This window comes from Thunnus maccoyii, chromosome 15 (assembly GCF_910596095.1).
Source record: "Thunnus maccoyii chromosome 15, fThuMac1.1, whole genome shotgun sequence".
Classification (NCBI taxonomy): domain Eukaryota; kingdom Metazoa; phylum Chordata; class Actinopteri; order Scombriformes; family Scombridae; genus Thunnus; species Thunnus maccoyii.
Genome location: NC_056547.1, coordinates 23,104,934 through 23,119,392, shown reverse-complemented (window position 1 = coordinate 23,119,392; position 14,459 = coordinate 23,104,934). Strand labels below are relative to the sequence as shown.

At 40.1% G+C, this 14,459-nt stretch overlaps 1 protein-coding gene across 1 annotated transcript; it reads right to left on the bottom strand.

Annotated features, from left to right (window-relative positions):
• Positions 1 to 459: 459 nt before the first annotated feature.
• Positions 460 to 11,682, bottom strand: zgc:110239 (uncharacterized protein LOC550326 homolog). Its single transcript, XM_042434798.1, has 11 exons — positions 11,503 to 11,682; positions 10,686 to 10,745; positions 10,514 to 10,606; positions 8,845 to 9,017; positions 8,457 to 8,718; positions 8,175 to 8,370; positions 6,979 to 7,172; positions 6,802 to 6,893; positions 4,884 to 5,045; positions 1,108 to 1,297; positions 460 to 1,016 (listed from the first exon to the last, which is right to left on the bottom strand). Exons 1-11 carry the CDS (start codon positions 11,546 to 11,548, stop codon positions 829 to 831), a joined length of 1,656 nt encoding a protein of 551 aa, XP_042290732.1. The 5' UTR covers positions 11,549 to 11,682; the 3' UTR covers positions 460 to 828.
• Between the last annotated feature and the right edge of the window lie 2,777 nt (positions 11,683 to 14,459).

The window sequence follows — 14,459 nt, the reverse complement described above, 5'->3', positions numbered from 1 at the left end:
CAGACTAATGTAGTGAATTTTGTAGTTTTGTATGAAAACTATGGGATGTGACTGATCAGCATGTGGAGATTCGTTTTCAACTTTGTAGAAATTTGTTTTCTTTTCATTTTAACAAATCATACTCATGTAAAATGACTTGCTATGGTAACTTCAATCTGTGAAATATCTAGTACGTTTTACAAGGGCTGTTATTTAGAATTTAAATTAATGATGCTCCAGGCATGGGTTGGTTGAAAGCGTAGGTCATGTAATATGTCATGTTACTCAGGCTAAAGGAATTTGATTCTTGAAAATCTATTATTCCTAAAAAATAAGACATTTCAGGCCAGTATGCTTTGAATGTGCATGCATGTGGAGGGGATAACCTGTAATTCCCCTGCATGAATTTAGAAAGCATACCTTATTGCTAACCACAGCATGTGGGTGTGCTAGATTAACCAGAGATGCCACTGAAGCCAGTAAATGGACAACTTTACAATGTTTTATTGTATTGATTCAAGCCTAGTGCATTTGAATGCATCATATGATCAAGTACAAGAATGAGTGGAAATGTGTCACCAAATGTACTTTGTACAACTGAAATGAAGGCACTGTGCCGATGTGCCACCAGCAATAAAATTGTCAAAACCATGTTTGAAAAATAGAACTTGTTCTTGCGCTAGTTGTGCAGCATCTTAATTCTGTACCATATAACAGCAACATTTAACACATTATTATCAAGCATTGATGCAATAACCACACCTCAACACATCCAACAGTCATTCACCCTCAGGCACTCACATAGTGGCATTAACAGGAACTGAACAGATTTGGGTGACACAAGCAAATCTATACCAGTGTAACATATGTAGCATCGGTGGTGACGCCACAGTTGTTATCCTTCATAGACATGAGGATGTAGCCATCATTGCCCCAGTAGGTGGACCATGAGTTCTTGATTAACCAGTATGGCTCCCCGCTTAGGGTGCCGTATCCCACTGCAAGCACAGCATGGTCCAACGCGTCAGTGGTATTACCTGAAAAACCCGGGAAACATTCTGTGTTACAGCAAGAGAAGAGTTACTGTAAAAAGCTTTAAAACTGAACACTTGTGTAAAATAAACTTACCACAAGCAGGTTCATAGTAGACACCGTGGCTGTAGAAAACAAAAGATCGATGTGAAGCGTCAATACTGACAGCCACTGGCCCGTTTTTAAAAAGCGCCAACTTAAGGGCCTCTTCATCACCGGATGTGACATTAGTGTAGCTCTGTACACGTGCAGTGAGTTGGGATGTGTTCAGGTGGCAAAATCCGTTCTGTTCAGAGAGAGAAACAGAAAATCCAAAACTGAGCCAACAGTTATCAAATATCATGTTTCTCATGCCTACTGTGCTGGTCAGAGCTTTACCGTTGAAGAAATAGAAACCTCTCATAGATTTTAAACAAGTCTAATCTTAACATACAATAACTATGAAAAGCAGTTATTTTGGCTGGTTGAACATTGAAATAACTGACTGGATAAAATTCAATTTTGCTTAAAAGTTGTCAAAAGCTTGTGTGTCTGTATGTTAGGTTGACTGTGAACCTGAAGGTAATTGATGGCATTGAGATCATAATATTACATTCATTGTGACACATTGTACTGGTGAGAACATTTCATAATGTGCCTCAGTGACTTTTTCCGCAGACTAGGCGCAGACAGTTGGAGTCATGTTTCATAGGAACCGGTCCTGTTTTACAACTGAGCCTTGCTTAAATGTCAAAAACTATCATGATTTATTTTGACAGTTATACCCAAGTTGATCTACAAGAAAGACTTCCAAAAGATTGTTAGGTCCCCATTTTGTCAAACGCCTTCACAGTTACCTGCCATCCTTGACAGCGGTTCTTTGAGCTAAGTGCTAATGTCAGCATGCTAACACGTTGATGTTTAGCAGGTATAATGTTTACCGTGTTCATTATCTTAGTTTAGTATTAAACACAAAGTACACCTGAAGGTGATGGGAATGTCATCAGACAAATTGAAGACTTTGACCTGATTGTGGCGCTAGATAAAAGTTTCAGTATCACCAAAGTAATTATAATTCAACCTATTGGGGGAGTAAATATAATTTCTTCGCAATCCATCTGTTACACATGGCCCTGCATGTATATTATTGCACAAGGTCTGTGGGTTTTGTTTTCCATCTCTCTCTCTCTCTCTGGGGCTTTCCCTCCCCTCTACCTGGCTTCTTCTGTAGGAGTGGAGCACCTGAAATCAATTAACCATCAGAGAAGAAAGGCAGACCTGATGGGCAGTGTGTGAGAGACACACATGTGCCTGCAGCACAGCTTTTCCGGAATTTTTCTCCCTAATTGTTTTTCCCCAGCACGTTTTAGAGCGTTGGGTTTTGTTATTCTAGTTTGGGTTGGAGATCATCGGTTGCCCAGTTATTGGGTTTTGTTTTGCTCCAGTTTAGTTTAGATTTTTCTTTTGGTAGTTTAGGGGGATGAGCTGGGTGCAATGATTCATTGCGTGGCTGGCTTAGTAGCGTCCCATCTTTTGCTCCTTCTGGCTGGGATCTCCACCCCCTCCACAAAGTAAAACATGTTGTAGTGTAGAGGTCATCTCTTTTGTTAGATCATTTATGGTGGTTGGTGCTTGTTAAGTTTTGCTTTTGATTGGGTAACTGCTTCAGTAGCTTGGAGTTTCAGTTTTGAGCACCCTGACTAGTTAGCCACTGGGTTGGTTTGAAGAGCTTGCCACTTTGTTGTTTGGCCTCTTATTTTTGGTGGTAATCCTAAGTGAGGGGCACGCTTCAGTGTATTGTAGTTGGCTACATCTCTGGTCTTCAGTGATGCACTGAGTTCAGCGTTTAAAGTCGCCTCAAGCTTGGCAAGCCATTGAAGACTAGCTCGGTTAGTTAGCCATCTCAGTAGGCAGGTAGGGGTTGGTGTGCCTCTCTACAGTATGTTCCCCATGTTTTTGCACTTTTCACAGCAACTTGGCTGTGAGATGACCCTACTTCTTGTTTGGTCACTTTGTCTTGTGCAGCTGTAATAATACTTTTGTGTGCAGTAACTTGTGGCAGCTTTGTGTTGTGGTAACTGCACTCTACATTTGTTGGGTCACTTGTGGGTTGCTGCTTAGGTGTAAGTCGGCAACATTTGTGTGTAGTCGTTGACTATACTGTGACCACTTTGGTGTTGTTGCAGTCCACTTTGGTTTGGTCATTTTGGGTGTTACTGCTTTTGTGTATATTATTGTAGTTGTGACCTTTTTGTTTGTGGGACATAGTCACTCACAGATCAGTGGATCTTACTCTAGAGCGGGTGGCCTCCGAGTTCGTCAAGTCACCTTGTGTGTTGCTGATTCCTAACATCAATCACATCAACCACATAGTGTCTATTTTGTGTTGTGGTAGTAGCAGTTCACTTTTGTTGGGTCTTTGTGTGTTGCTGTTGTTATATGGCAGCGACTTTGTAATTGGTCTACTTGTTGTGACCCTTTTGGTTTGTGGCTGTTGCATTTCCCTTTTGTGTTGGTCACCTTTTGTTGTGTGTGTTGTGGATAAATGCAGTAACTTTGTTTGGTTTTGTGGTGTCATTCACCTCATGGTGGTAGTCAATTTGTGTCTAGTGGGAGTGGCACCCACTTGGATTGAGTGCTGCTCACTCAAGCAGGAGTTCTTAGACTCAGTGGTGGTAACTTTCTTGGCCCTTAAACACTTTGAAGTTTATGTTGGCTCTGCTAGTACACAAACCGTTGTTTATACTGACCACCATCCCCTTTTATGTATTAATCGAATGCGGAAATCAAACCAAAGACTTATGCGCTGGGCATTCTTCCTGCAAGCCTTCAAAGTAAAGGTCAGGCATTATAGGGGAAGAGAAAATGTTCTCGTGTTGCTAGTTTTAATATGTGAATAACATCCGTTGTACTCCCGTTATTCACCATTTTAGGGTGGGGGTGTTACGTGTGGCCCTGCATGTGCATTACTGCACACTGCTTGTAGTGTGTTTTGTTTTCCCTCTCTCTGGCACTCTCCCTCCCCTCTACCTGCCTTCTGTAGGAGTGGAGCACCTGAAATCAATTAACCATCAAGGAAGAAGGGGGGCCAGAGGAGCAGTGTGTGAAAGACACACGTGCCAGACAGCCTGCAGCACAGCTTTTCGGGAATTTTTCTCCCTTTTTCTCCCTAATTTTTTTTCCCCAGCATGTTTTAGAGCGCTGGGTTTTGTTACTTTAGTTTGGGTTGGAGATCACAGGTAGTCCAGTTATTGTTGTTTTGGTTCAGTTTAGATTTTTCTTTTGGTAGTTTAGGGGGATGAGCTGGGTTTGATGGCCCATTCTGTGGCTGGTTCAGTAGCTTCTCCATCTTTTGTTCCTTTTGGCTGGGATCTCCACCCCCCCCCACCCACCCCCTTTTTTTTGTTTTTCACTTTTCTTTGCACAAGGCTTGTTATTTTCATGGTAACTCAAGAGGTCTCAGTGTCCTTTTTATGTTTTGGTGTCCAGTTGAGCCTTTACTTGTTTGGAGAGGCCATAACACCATCCAATAGTTAAGAGATTTCACAAAAAATATGGTTGCACTAGAGGAAAAGAAAGTCTGGAGATCACCAACCACCAGCGATGGATTTCTGTACAAAATTTTGTGACAATCCATGATGTAGTAGAAGTGCAGATATTTCACTGGATATGGAATAACTTTAATCTGCTGGTTACGCTACAGGAAAAGTCAGGAGATCAAAATATTTCAGTTTGGACTGAAGAGGTGGACTGACAGACCAACCAACACTGCCATCCCTAGAGCCATGTCGCTAGTATGGCAAAAAAAGCACATGATTGGGTTTTTGATCAACTTTGACTTTATGGTTTATTTTATGTCAACAGGTACATGCATCACATCTTAATCATCTTACCATTCCCATATAAGCTCCATAGGTTTCTGTTGTGGCGATGCCTCCATGTTTCATGATCCACTCATACGCTCTCCACTCCTCCCCTCCATCACAGCCGTTATTGCCAAAACCCCAGGAACAGTCCACCAGCATCTGCTGAGACAGAACCTGCAGGGAGCCCGTCTGAAAGACGAAAGCAAAAACATGAGCATACTTGTTAGTAACCTGTCCTGCTCTGCATGAATCACATTCTCTGAAACCCAGTACCAACAGTTTCACCAGCTTTGGTATCTTATAGCAACATGTACTGTGGGCCTCCGAGGATCTAAAAAAAAAAAAAAAACTAAGGGATTTAATTGACACACTTGGTGACTAGAAAAAAATGGGTTAAAAGGGGAGTGAAAAAAATGAAACAAAAGGTCATATGTCCAAAAAAAGACAACTAGACATACATTAAGGCTTCTCACAGGAACATAGTGACATTTATAATGAACATTTTTAAACCAGCTGTTATCTACAGGTTGCTAGGCAGATGCTGTGAGATCACGAAGTGGTAAATTTAAAATTGGCCCCTGGGGAGTGGCCCTGTTTGTGAACCTGCCGATGGGGACAGGGATGCTACATCATGCAGGTCACTTCCTGCTGCTGCACTGCATGCTGGCAGAGGTACAAAGACGGACTGCTGGGGCTTCACAACAGTACTTCCCCCCCCATCCCCGCCAAATCAAACTGTTCTTGCAAACACTGGGAAACAATTAGTAATAATCTTATAAGCAAAACTGCCAAACATTGTAATGGTTAAACATTAAATGGTGGTATTTTTCCTCTATCTCATGTTAATCTCATCTCATTCAAAAAAGAAGGCATCGTTTTGTTGTGCTGGTACACTGTACAACAACTCTAACTTATAAACTTGCTTTCATCAATTAACAGTACCCCTGCTTCTCAGAAACTATTTACAAACACTTAACAACTCTGCACACCCCTTCTGAAGTCAAAACCATCATTTTTTTAATAACATCCCAAATGTTTTTCCATTTTTCCCTGCTGTGTGCCAATTACTCCTTAGAAATCTCCCTTATCAGCCGATCAATTAGAAAACTGCTTGCACAGGGCAAGAGACATCATAAAGAGTGTGTGTGTGTGTGTGCGTGAGAGAGGGAGTCAAAGAATTTGGTCATGTCAATGGGGTGCCATCAAATCCCATAATAAAGCGGTCCAATGTCTGAATCGAGTTGCTCGGCAACACAGAAAAAGGAATGCCTTTGAGCCTTTGCCTTCTATGAGATGGAGGCAGGCCGAAGTTGACACTCGTTCAGTTTTATTTATTCACACACACACTGTCAAGTCTGTCCAACATGAGTGAAAGTCACAATGAATCGTCTTGTGGAGCCGCCCCTACTGACTGAATATAGACGGTGTACTAGGAGCAGCGCCTCTCCACGATCAAAACCTTTTTTTAAAAGTCCAAAACATCCTTAGTTCACCCTGCTTACATCTTTATATATATTTCAGACTTTTAAAACTTTTTGTATTAAGAATTTTTCCTTTCCATGACGTTCTACTGCTGTTTTTGAACAATGGCAGAAGAATGTAACACATTCCTCCTCAAATTTTCTCCATGTTAGTCATTTCTACATTTCAACTGAATGTTTGACACATTATGCCCTTTGTTCCCATTTGACTCTGCTGTGTCTGATCATTTTTAACCCTGAATGACCCACTACTCTGCCAGGATTTTTCAAGTTACAGCTTATCAGTTCTTCAATATTTAGAAAGGTGGCAATAATTAAACATTACTGCAATGCAAATGAACCAAAACATAAGCAAATGTAGTGCCATGCTGAACATCTGTGGCTTCAAAGAGCATAAGGGAGTAGCTATGCTACTTGCAAACACTGGATCAGGGCTAGTGACCGTGACAAAATCTGCTTTTTACCTTTAGGAAGAGAGCACCCTCTACTGCTCCAGTGGTGGCAAAGCTCCAGCAGGAGCCGCAGATGGCCTGGTCCTTCACTGGGGTCACAGCACCTGCAAGGACAAAGTTGAGGTAAAAACTGGATCACCTGCCAGACAGATGCATCTTTAGTAAACATTGCAGATTCTGTATACGTACCGTAAAGCCTCCAGTCAAGTGACTCAGGTACTTTCACTCCTTCGTAAATCTTGGAAGGGAAGGGCAGGCCTCTGTTTGGAGTCTTTCCTTGTCTTCTTCCCCTCATGGTGGCCAGCTCTGACATGGTGCGATCAGACAGTGAGTTTAGAGCCAGAGAGAAAGACAGCCCTGCTCTGTTCTTGGAGTGGACGTACCTACAGCAGCAGACAAGGAAAAAGTCACAGTTAACCGAAATCTTTCAGTTTAATTAATCTATATTCAAAGCACTTTCTGAAATTCTTGCATGGCTATGTCCTGAAAAGAAAAGAGCATGATGGTCATGCTAAAATGTCACAACTCATCATCATTTAATGTTCCTGTCACCTGAGATTATTTTTTTGTGATCAAATTTTTATTTTTTAGTACTGGAGGTTAGATTGAATATAACAACAAATCATCAGCCGCTACAAACATCTGTAATACTGGACATAGATTATTTCAACATAACAAACATGATACTCTTGTTTATCCATGTACATTATGACATTCATCAACTGCCTGCCTTCTTTGCTCCTCCAGTCTTTAAAGTTTCCTCTCTTCCCTTCCCACACCCTGGATGGCACATGGGTAAGACAACCCAAAAGACAAAACTGAAAAAATAAATGAATAAAAAAACTGCAAAGATACAGTATACAGTCACAGACATTATTTCACGATCTGGGTTACGTAGATTAATTTCACTTTAAAGAGTGCCTCAGACAAGGTGTCAATTGTATTTCCATTCCCACCGTTGGTTCGAGCTATCAAGAGTTCCAGACAGATGATGTCTAATAATGAGAGAATCCATTGAGAAATCTGAAGTTAATAATAATACTAACAATTTCTAGCAGCTGCCAGACCTAAAAGAAGAAGTCTTCTCTGAGATTTGGTAACATTAATTACGGAATCATCATTTAGAAGTAAAGCATTAGGTAGACTTGGAAGTTTTGGTTACATTAGATAGCACATGTGCAACTCTAAACCGAAATTACTTCACGTCTGGGCAATTCCACATTGTGTGTAAATAGGTTCTCACTTCATTATTATTACGTAGTGTACAAATGGATGTGAGACAGAGCTGGAATTCTAAACGTTTCCTGGGAGTCAAATAAAATCTATGGGTGAATTTAAAATGAATCATTTGATGATTAAAATTTCAGGACGAGAAGGGCTCTCACCTGAGATTCTGAACAAAAGCATGCTCCCTTTTCTCATGCTCCCTTTCGTCGCTGTACTGGCGCTGGAACTTCTCCTTGAAATGGTTGAACATGCGCTGCGAGTGGCCTGAAGCTGATGTGTGGATGAGATCTTTCATCGGATTGGCCAATATGTGGTGTTCAACTCCTGGACCAGGAAATCCTCCACAGCTCATACCTGTAAAAAAAAGACCAAACAGAGAAATGTTTTCTCTCCTTTAATTCCTCTAAAACATCTTGTAACTACAACACTACACTACAAACCTTCAGGGAGCGAGAATACTTTGGGGTCCACGTGAGTGCTGAACTCCTTGTAGTCCACCAAGTATTTGTCATAGTGGGACCCCAGCAGGGTGTTATATCCCATCATCTCATAGTGGAGGGGTGTGGCGGGCTCTGCCTTGCCATCTGCACCTTTCTCAGAATGGGTCACCCACAGTGTGTATGTGTTCTTCTTGTTACCGATCGTGGTCACATTCTGCCAGACTTCACACAGGGAGCCTCCGTAGTACTCCATCCTTAGAAACTGCACGAGAGATGAAGTCTTTAAGTGACGGCCTTGTTTGGACGGTGACACTACTATGCTTAACATCAATCTAATAATGATGTTTTGATGTTAAAATACTACACAGAACATTTTACACACACAGACCTGGAATCCCTGAACATCAGGCAAAGATGTTTGTGGTGTGACGGTTTCATCTTTCGTTCCGTTGACCTGGAAGCACTTCATCACATTCAGCTCTGTCTCTGTGGTCTCTGGAGTGATTTTATAGGAAACCCCCCACTGCTGCTCCGCCCCAATCTGGTATGTTGACACTTGGCCTGTCGATGAAATTGTGAAAGAAAAAGTTAGACACGGCTGGCTCCTTAGCAGAGGTGCAAGGAGCAGAGGTGATTCTGCAAAAAAAGCTAAATAATGATATAACTTTAAGGGCTATCATAGGCTTTTTGTGGTAATTACCTTGAACTTGGTACAATCTGTTAATGCTACTGAAATCAGCTTGGCGAGTAGAGTTACTAATGAAGTAAAGCATTACTGAAGTAGATAATTTAAGGGCTACACTATTTAATAAAAGGTCCTAAATCTCTGATAAATGTTTCTAGATGAACTACAATAAAAAAAACCTTGAGCTATGTTTCAGGAAGGCACCTTTTGTGTGGCTGATTTTATTTGTGGAGTTTGTACAGAAGATAAAGTTCTTTGTTTGCAATGTAATGTAAGAAGTTCATGTAGTGTTGTAACATTTTTCTCTATGTTTGACAAATGTTTCACCACTGCAACCATATTGTGGTGTCTTGTAAGTTCATGTGGGCGTAGCATTTATCTGTGCATGACACACTAACTGACTGACCAACTGACGTTTTCACTAAATACCATAGATTGGTATTTTCCTTACTCTTACTGAAGGTGTTTTTACTACTTTTATTTACAAGTAACAATAGGCCTCCTATACAGTGTCAGTCTACTCTTTCCTCCTCTGGTAAAGATGTTACTATTTTGTTGAGAGATATACTTTTTTACTTGCTTTGGTTATAAGAAATAAATGAACAAGTAAGGCTCCTCTCTTTTGTCCCCAGGGCCGGCTGTGTCTCAGAGGTAGAGCAGGTTGTCCACTAATCAGAAGATTAGTGGATCCTCCAGTCAGCATGTCCAAGTGTCCTCGGGCAAGATACTGCACCCCAAATTGCTCTCGTGAGCTGTGCCATCGGTGTATGAGTGTGATGAGCAGGTTGACACCTTGCGTCTACCATCAGTGTATGAGTGTGTGTGAATGGGTGAATGTTGGCATGTAGCGTAAAGCACTTTGAGTGGTCAGAAGACTAGAAAGGTGCTATATAAATGCAGCCTATTACCATTTCCCTCTGCTCTCTCCCCTCTATATCCTTACACACTAACACACACACACACGCATCCAAAATTGTATTTATTTATTTTAATAAACATACACAGAGGGGGGTCCAAAATAGTTTCAATTTATGACTTCCTTGAGATAACAAACACCAAATGTAAATTCACAGAGACAACATTTAGAAAACAGCTTCAAAAAGAGACTGAAAATATGATTTAAAAAAAAAAAAAAAAAAAAGTACAATAAAAAAATCACGAGTATGTAACATGAGTCAACAGAACAAGTTCCCCAATTGTGCTTATTTATGCTTTTTTACTTCCCTGTTTACGCACTGAGTGATATATGCTTTGCTCTCGTCACTTTGGTCTGACACAACAGGCTCTAAGTTTCACATCACTAAACACACCAAGCAGGGAGAATACAGAGTCCGGTTTCAGAGAAAATACCACAGATGAAAAGGTTTCTTACCATGGTAGTAATCTATTCGGCTGGACTTTGCTGTTAGATCTAACCAGGCCTCAAAAGGCTCCTTAATCTCAGCATAGGGCAGAGAGATCACTCCTGTAATGGAAATGTGAAAGACTATTGTAATGAGGCAGAATTGTAATAACAAAGAAACCTAAAATGTTAAACTGCTTACCTTTGACATGATAGGACTTCCCAAAATCTGGAAGTGAAGGGACTGCTTTTCCCTCCGTAACTGAAAACAAAACAAAAAAGGTGGTGAGGGTAGGAAGTGGTGAAAGGGACTTTTCAGTAGTTTAGCTGACCTCATCTGTTCTTGTAAGGACAAACAGACAAAATGAAACCTTTCTCTGACGATAGATGTAACTGGATTGCTGGGAATATTGACAGCTGTCCTTGGACATTTACTCTTTGTTACTTCCAAAGAGATAAAGTCAAGCCAAATATCTGCTTGAAAAACTGGACATTTAGAAAATGTGTTACAACAATAGCAGAGAACTAGCTATGGCCTTTAATGGGTCACTGAGTCACATTTACTACAGCTCACAGTGTGTTTTGTTTAGTAAAGAAATAACTGAGGGAGTATTAAAAAGAAATGGTTGATGTTTAAGTGTTAGTCGATGAAGTGCTATTTCATGTATGACGAAATAAAGAGTAGTTTCAATAGTTTCGTCCGGGTTCATAAGCCATATTTAAGGATGCATGTGGCTTCCTGATAAGTTATTCGACTCTAAATTGGTGGATTTCTGACTAAAGTTTGTCGTGAAAATTTTCTGCGTACGTCAGCATGTCTGAGATAGAAGCCGTCTTCATTGTATTTGAAGAAATCGATCATCAATATCAATGTATTCATCGCTGCAGCCACTTACATCTGAAAGTATGAGTTTAGCAAATTGAACGATAACGTTGGCTAACATGAAACAACTGCTAGCTGCCTTCATAGCACGAAGCTAATTGGAAATATTGTGTAAATTTTAAATGTTGTGCCTTACCTACGACAGTCCACAAAAGCACAGCTGCAATGTACCAGCACCGCATTGTTTCTACTGCGCGCTCAGAAAAGCAGGAAAGATAGTCAGTCAGACTAAACTAAAACAAAAACACATGACTCTGCAACCTATAACTTACAGCTCTCGAAAACACATAACGAACCACAAACAAAGTCACTGATATCCGCTCTCAACCAATCACACAGTGGCGTGGAAGCGTGTCCTCCAATCAGATACAAGAAGTAATTGTAGGGATATCATGTGATTTGTGTCATATGACCATGGTATGACTATGTTATACTATGGTTCCCAAACTGAAGGTCGGGACCCCCACAAGGTGGATTAATCAAAGGGGTCGCGAGATGACGGGATAGGATACAGACAAAAAACTAAATATTTTGGACACACAAAATTGTGATTTTTTTTTTTTTTTGCTTTATTTGTCGTGGATGGCTGTGTTTTACCTCCTCAAGCCTCTAAAAGTAAATAAAACAAAATAAGTCCTCTTTCTAGAGCTGCAAGGTTAGTTGATTTATCAGCACCTCCAGGTCCTTGCTTGACTGTTCAGTTTAAAAATTAATTTGTGAGTCACGTGTTAGGTTTCTCAAACTCATAAACATATTTCATTAAAAATCCCCTCTCAAGGTGTTCATTGTACGTTATAGATTTATTTGCAGGTGAGTTCACCCAATTCACAAAAAACAAACTGCATATTTTCTCACTGAGTTCCAGTGTCCATGCAGACAGTTTGGTTAATGTGCTGATGTTTTCAAATATGTTTTTGAGGTTGTTACTATGCAACAATGATGCTCACAGCTTTAAACAATTACATTCAAAAAATCAGCAACTTGTCTGGATAATTTTGAGTAACAGGAACACTGTCTCTGAAAAGATGTTGGTATTGACATTTCTAAAGGTAATTGTTAAATGCTGTTGGATCCAATGAAATGACATTCACTACCATTGTATTGGGACGGAGGAAGATATCTTGGAAATGGACATCTCTAAACCTGGAAAAATAAATCTGCATGGCAACCACCACAAATTAGTTAGAGAATATGCTTGTTTTGTTTGTTTATTTTTTGGTAATCTGGGTGAAATGACTGTTTACAGGGTGTGGAGTTTTTGACCTCTAGTGGCACTGTAGATTTGATCTACAGTGAGATGAGTGACTTTGGATTGTTTGTACCAACACATGGGGATCACAGCATGTAGTATGGGGTGATGTGATACACATTTCTGCTGACTGCAGAGAGCAGAAACAGCTGGTAAAAGGGAGCAAGCAGTGTGCCAACAGGAAGAGGGGAAGAAGGCCACAAGCCGGTGTAAACAATAGATATCAAAACATACAAAACAAATCTTTAGTAAGTTTTAAACCAAACGTTTACGCCAAGATGGACAAGAAGTGTTGTGGATGAAATCATACAAGTCTTTGAGGAAAATGATTTTGATAAGAAATACCTTCAAAGTTCCTAAAGTAAGCTGATGATTTGAATCACTATATTTAGGGAGCAAAGCCTGCAAACTTGGGCCTCAAATGTGCTGCTACAATACACATCATAACTTCTACCCACTGAAACATATTTATGACATACCTTTTGCAAAATGGTAATTTATTTAAAGGATAAAGTTAGTTTAATTCTTGTTTTATATTATTTATATTTATTCTTGTCATATATTTATGTTTTATATACTTGACTTGGAAATCAAAACCTTTGCCCACAGGCTAGAACCAGTACTTTGACTCAGCTCCTCTCAAACAGACAAGCTCCACCTGTAAGCAACAAAACTTGTTAACAATTGACAATTATATATAGCATTTTTAATCCTACAATGAGTTATATAATAAATAAAGTTCAAATCCAATCAAAAATCAATGTCCCGTCCGTTCTGTACTTTCAAATGTCTCACAATCATATTAAGATACTGCCATAAGACTGATGAGGGCATACAAAACCCAAACCTAGCACTAGATGTCAGTATTTCACATAATATGGTCACAAATCCACCCTATTCCGGCATGAGTTTTAAAATCACAGGATTTTAGGAGCATGTGAAGACAAGCAGAAGAGAGTTAGACCAGCAGCCAGAGTTTGTGAGCAAAAGAAGCTGTGCGGCACTGAACTGTGTCAGGTGGGAATCTCAGGGCACTAAGTGAAGTCATGAGATAACACTGCAACAGCTGAGCAGCCAGCAGGACATTAAAACTGTCGGTGTGTGTGCTCAGTGCACAATAACAGCTGCAAGAGAGAGAAAGACAGTCAGCAGGAGAAGTGCTGGAGTGCATTTATTAATGGTCACCTCAGTGGAACTGTTCGGAAATGGGGTGTTAATGATGAATATTGTAAAATACCATAATATACAGCTCATGTGGAAAAAGTTCATTCTAAAACTGAACGGTGTGGGCTCAAATGCTTTGTCCCAGTCATGGAAAATATTTATTTTCAAGTGAAAAACAGTCACAATGGCCATTAACTCTTGCATTACTTACATACAATTAAACCCCCATAAGTGTCAGTATACCTTACATTAAGGATGTGGCAGGTTTAGGTTGAATAAAACTGACCTAAAGGGCATCAGAATTTGCAGTTTATATGACATAATGCTCTTTCAGCTACATTTTATTCCAGTTTTAGATTTTGAAGCTACCTCTTCTTTGCATTCTAATCAATATATTATGATTGCACGGGTGCAGGCTTCCAGTTCCTTTGTTCCAGTAATTCTGATTCAGAAAAGCTGATTGTTGTTGCTGTTTAACAACATCCCTAACAAGTTACTGCTGGGCAAAACTGATTAGATAGAACTTTATTCATCCTGAAAGAAATGTATGTGTCAAAGATGCCCAGTTTAACTAATACTGACTTATAGTTAAAGGAAATATACAACTCTGCCAAAGTCAGAAGAAGCGTTGATAACATTTAGATCTATAACATCAAGGGCTAACAGACATTGTCAGACAC

Bases quoted from the DNA above. Each gene is read 5' to 3' on its own strand.
- zgc:110239 (XM_042434798.1), bottom strand. From the start codon at position 11,548: ATGCGGTGCTGGTACATTGCAGCTGTGCTTTTGTGGACTGTCGTAG. The intron at 8,719-8,844 runs GTCTGTGTGTGT...TCTCTCGTGCAG, and splicing joins CTGATGTTCAGGGATTCCAG to TTTCTAAGGATGGAGTACTA. The intron at 8,371-8,456 runs GTTTGTAGTGTA...TTTTTTTTACAG, and splicing joins AGTATTCTCGCTCCCTGAAG to GTATGAGCTGTGGAGGATTT.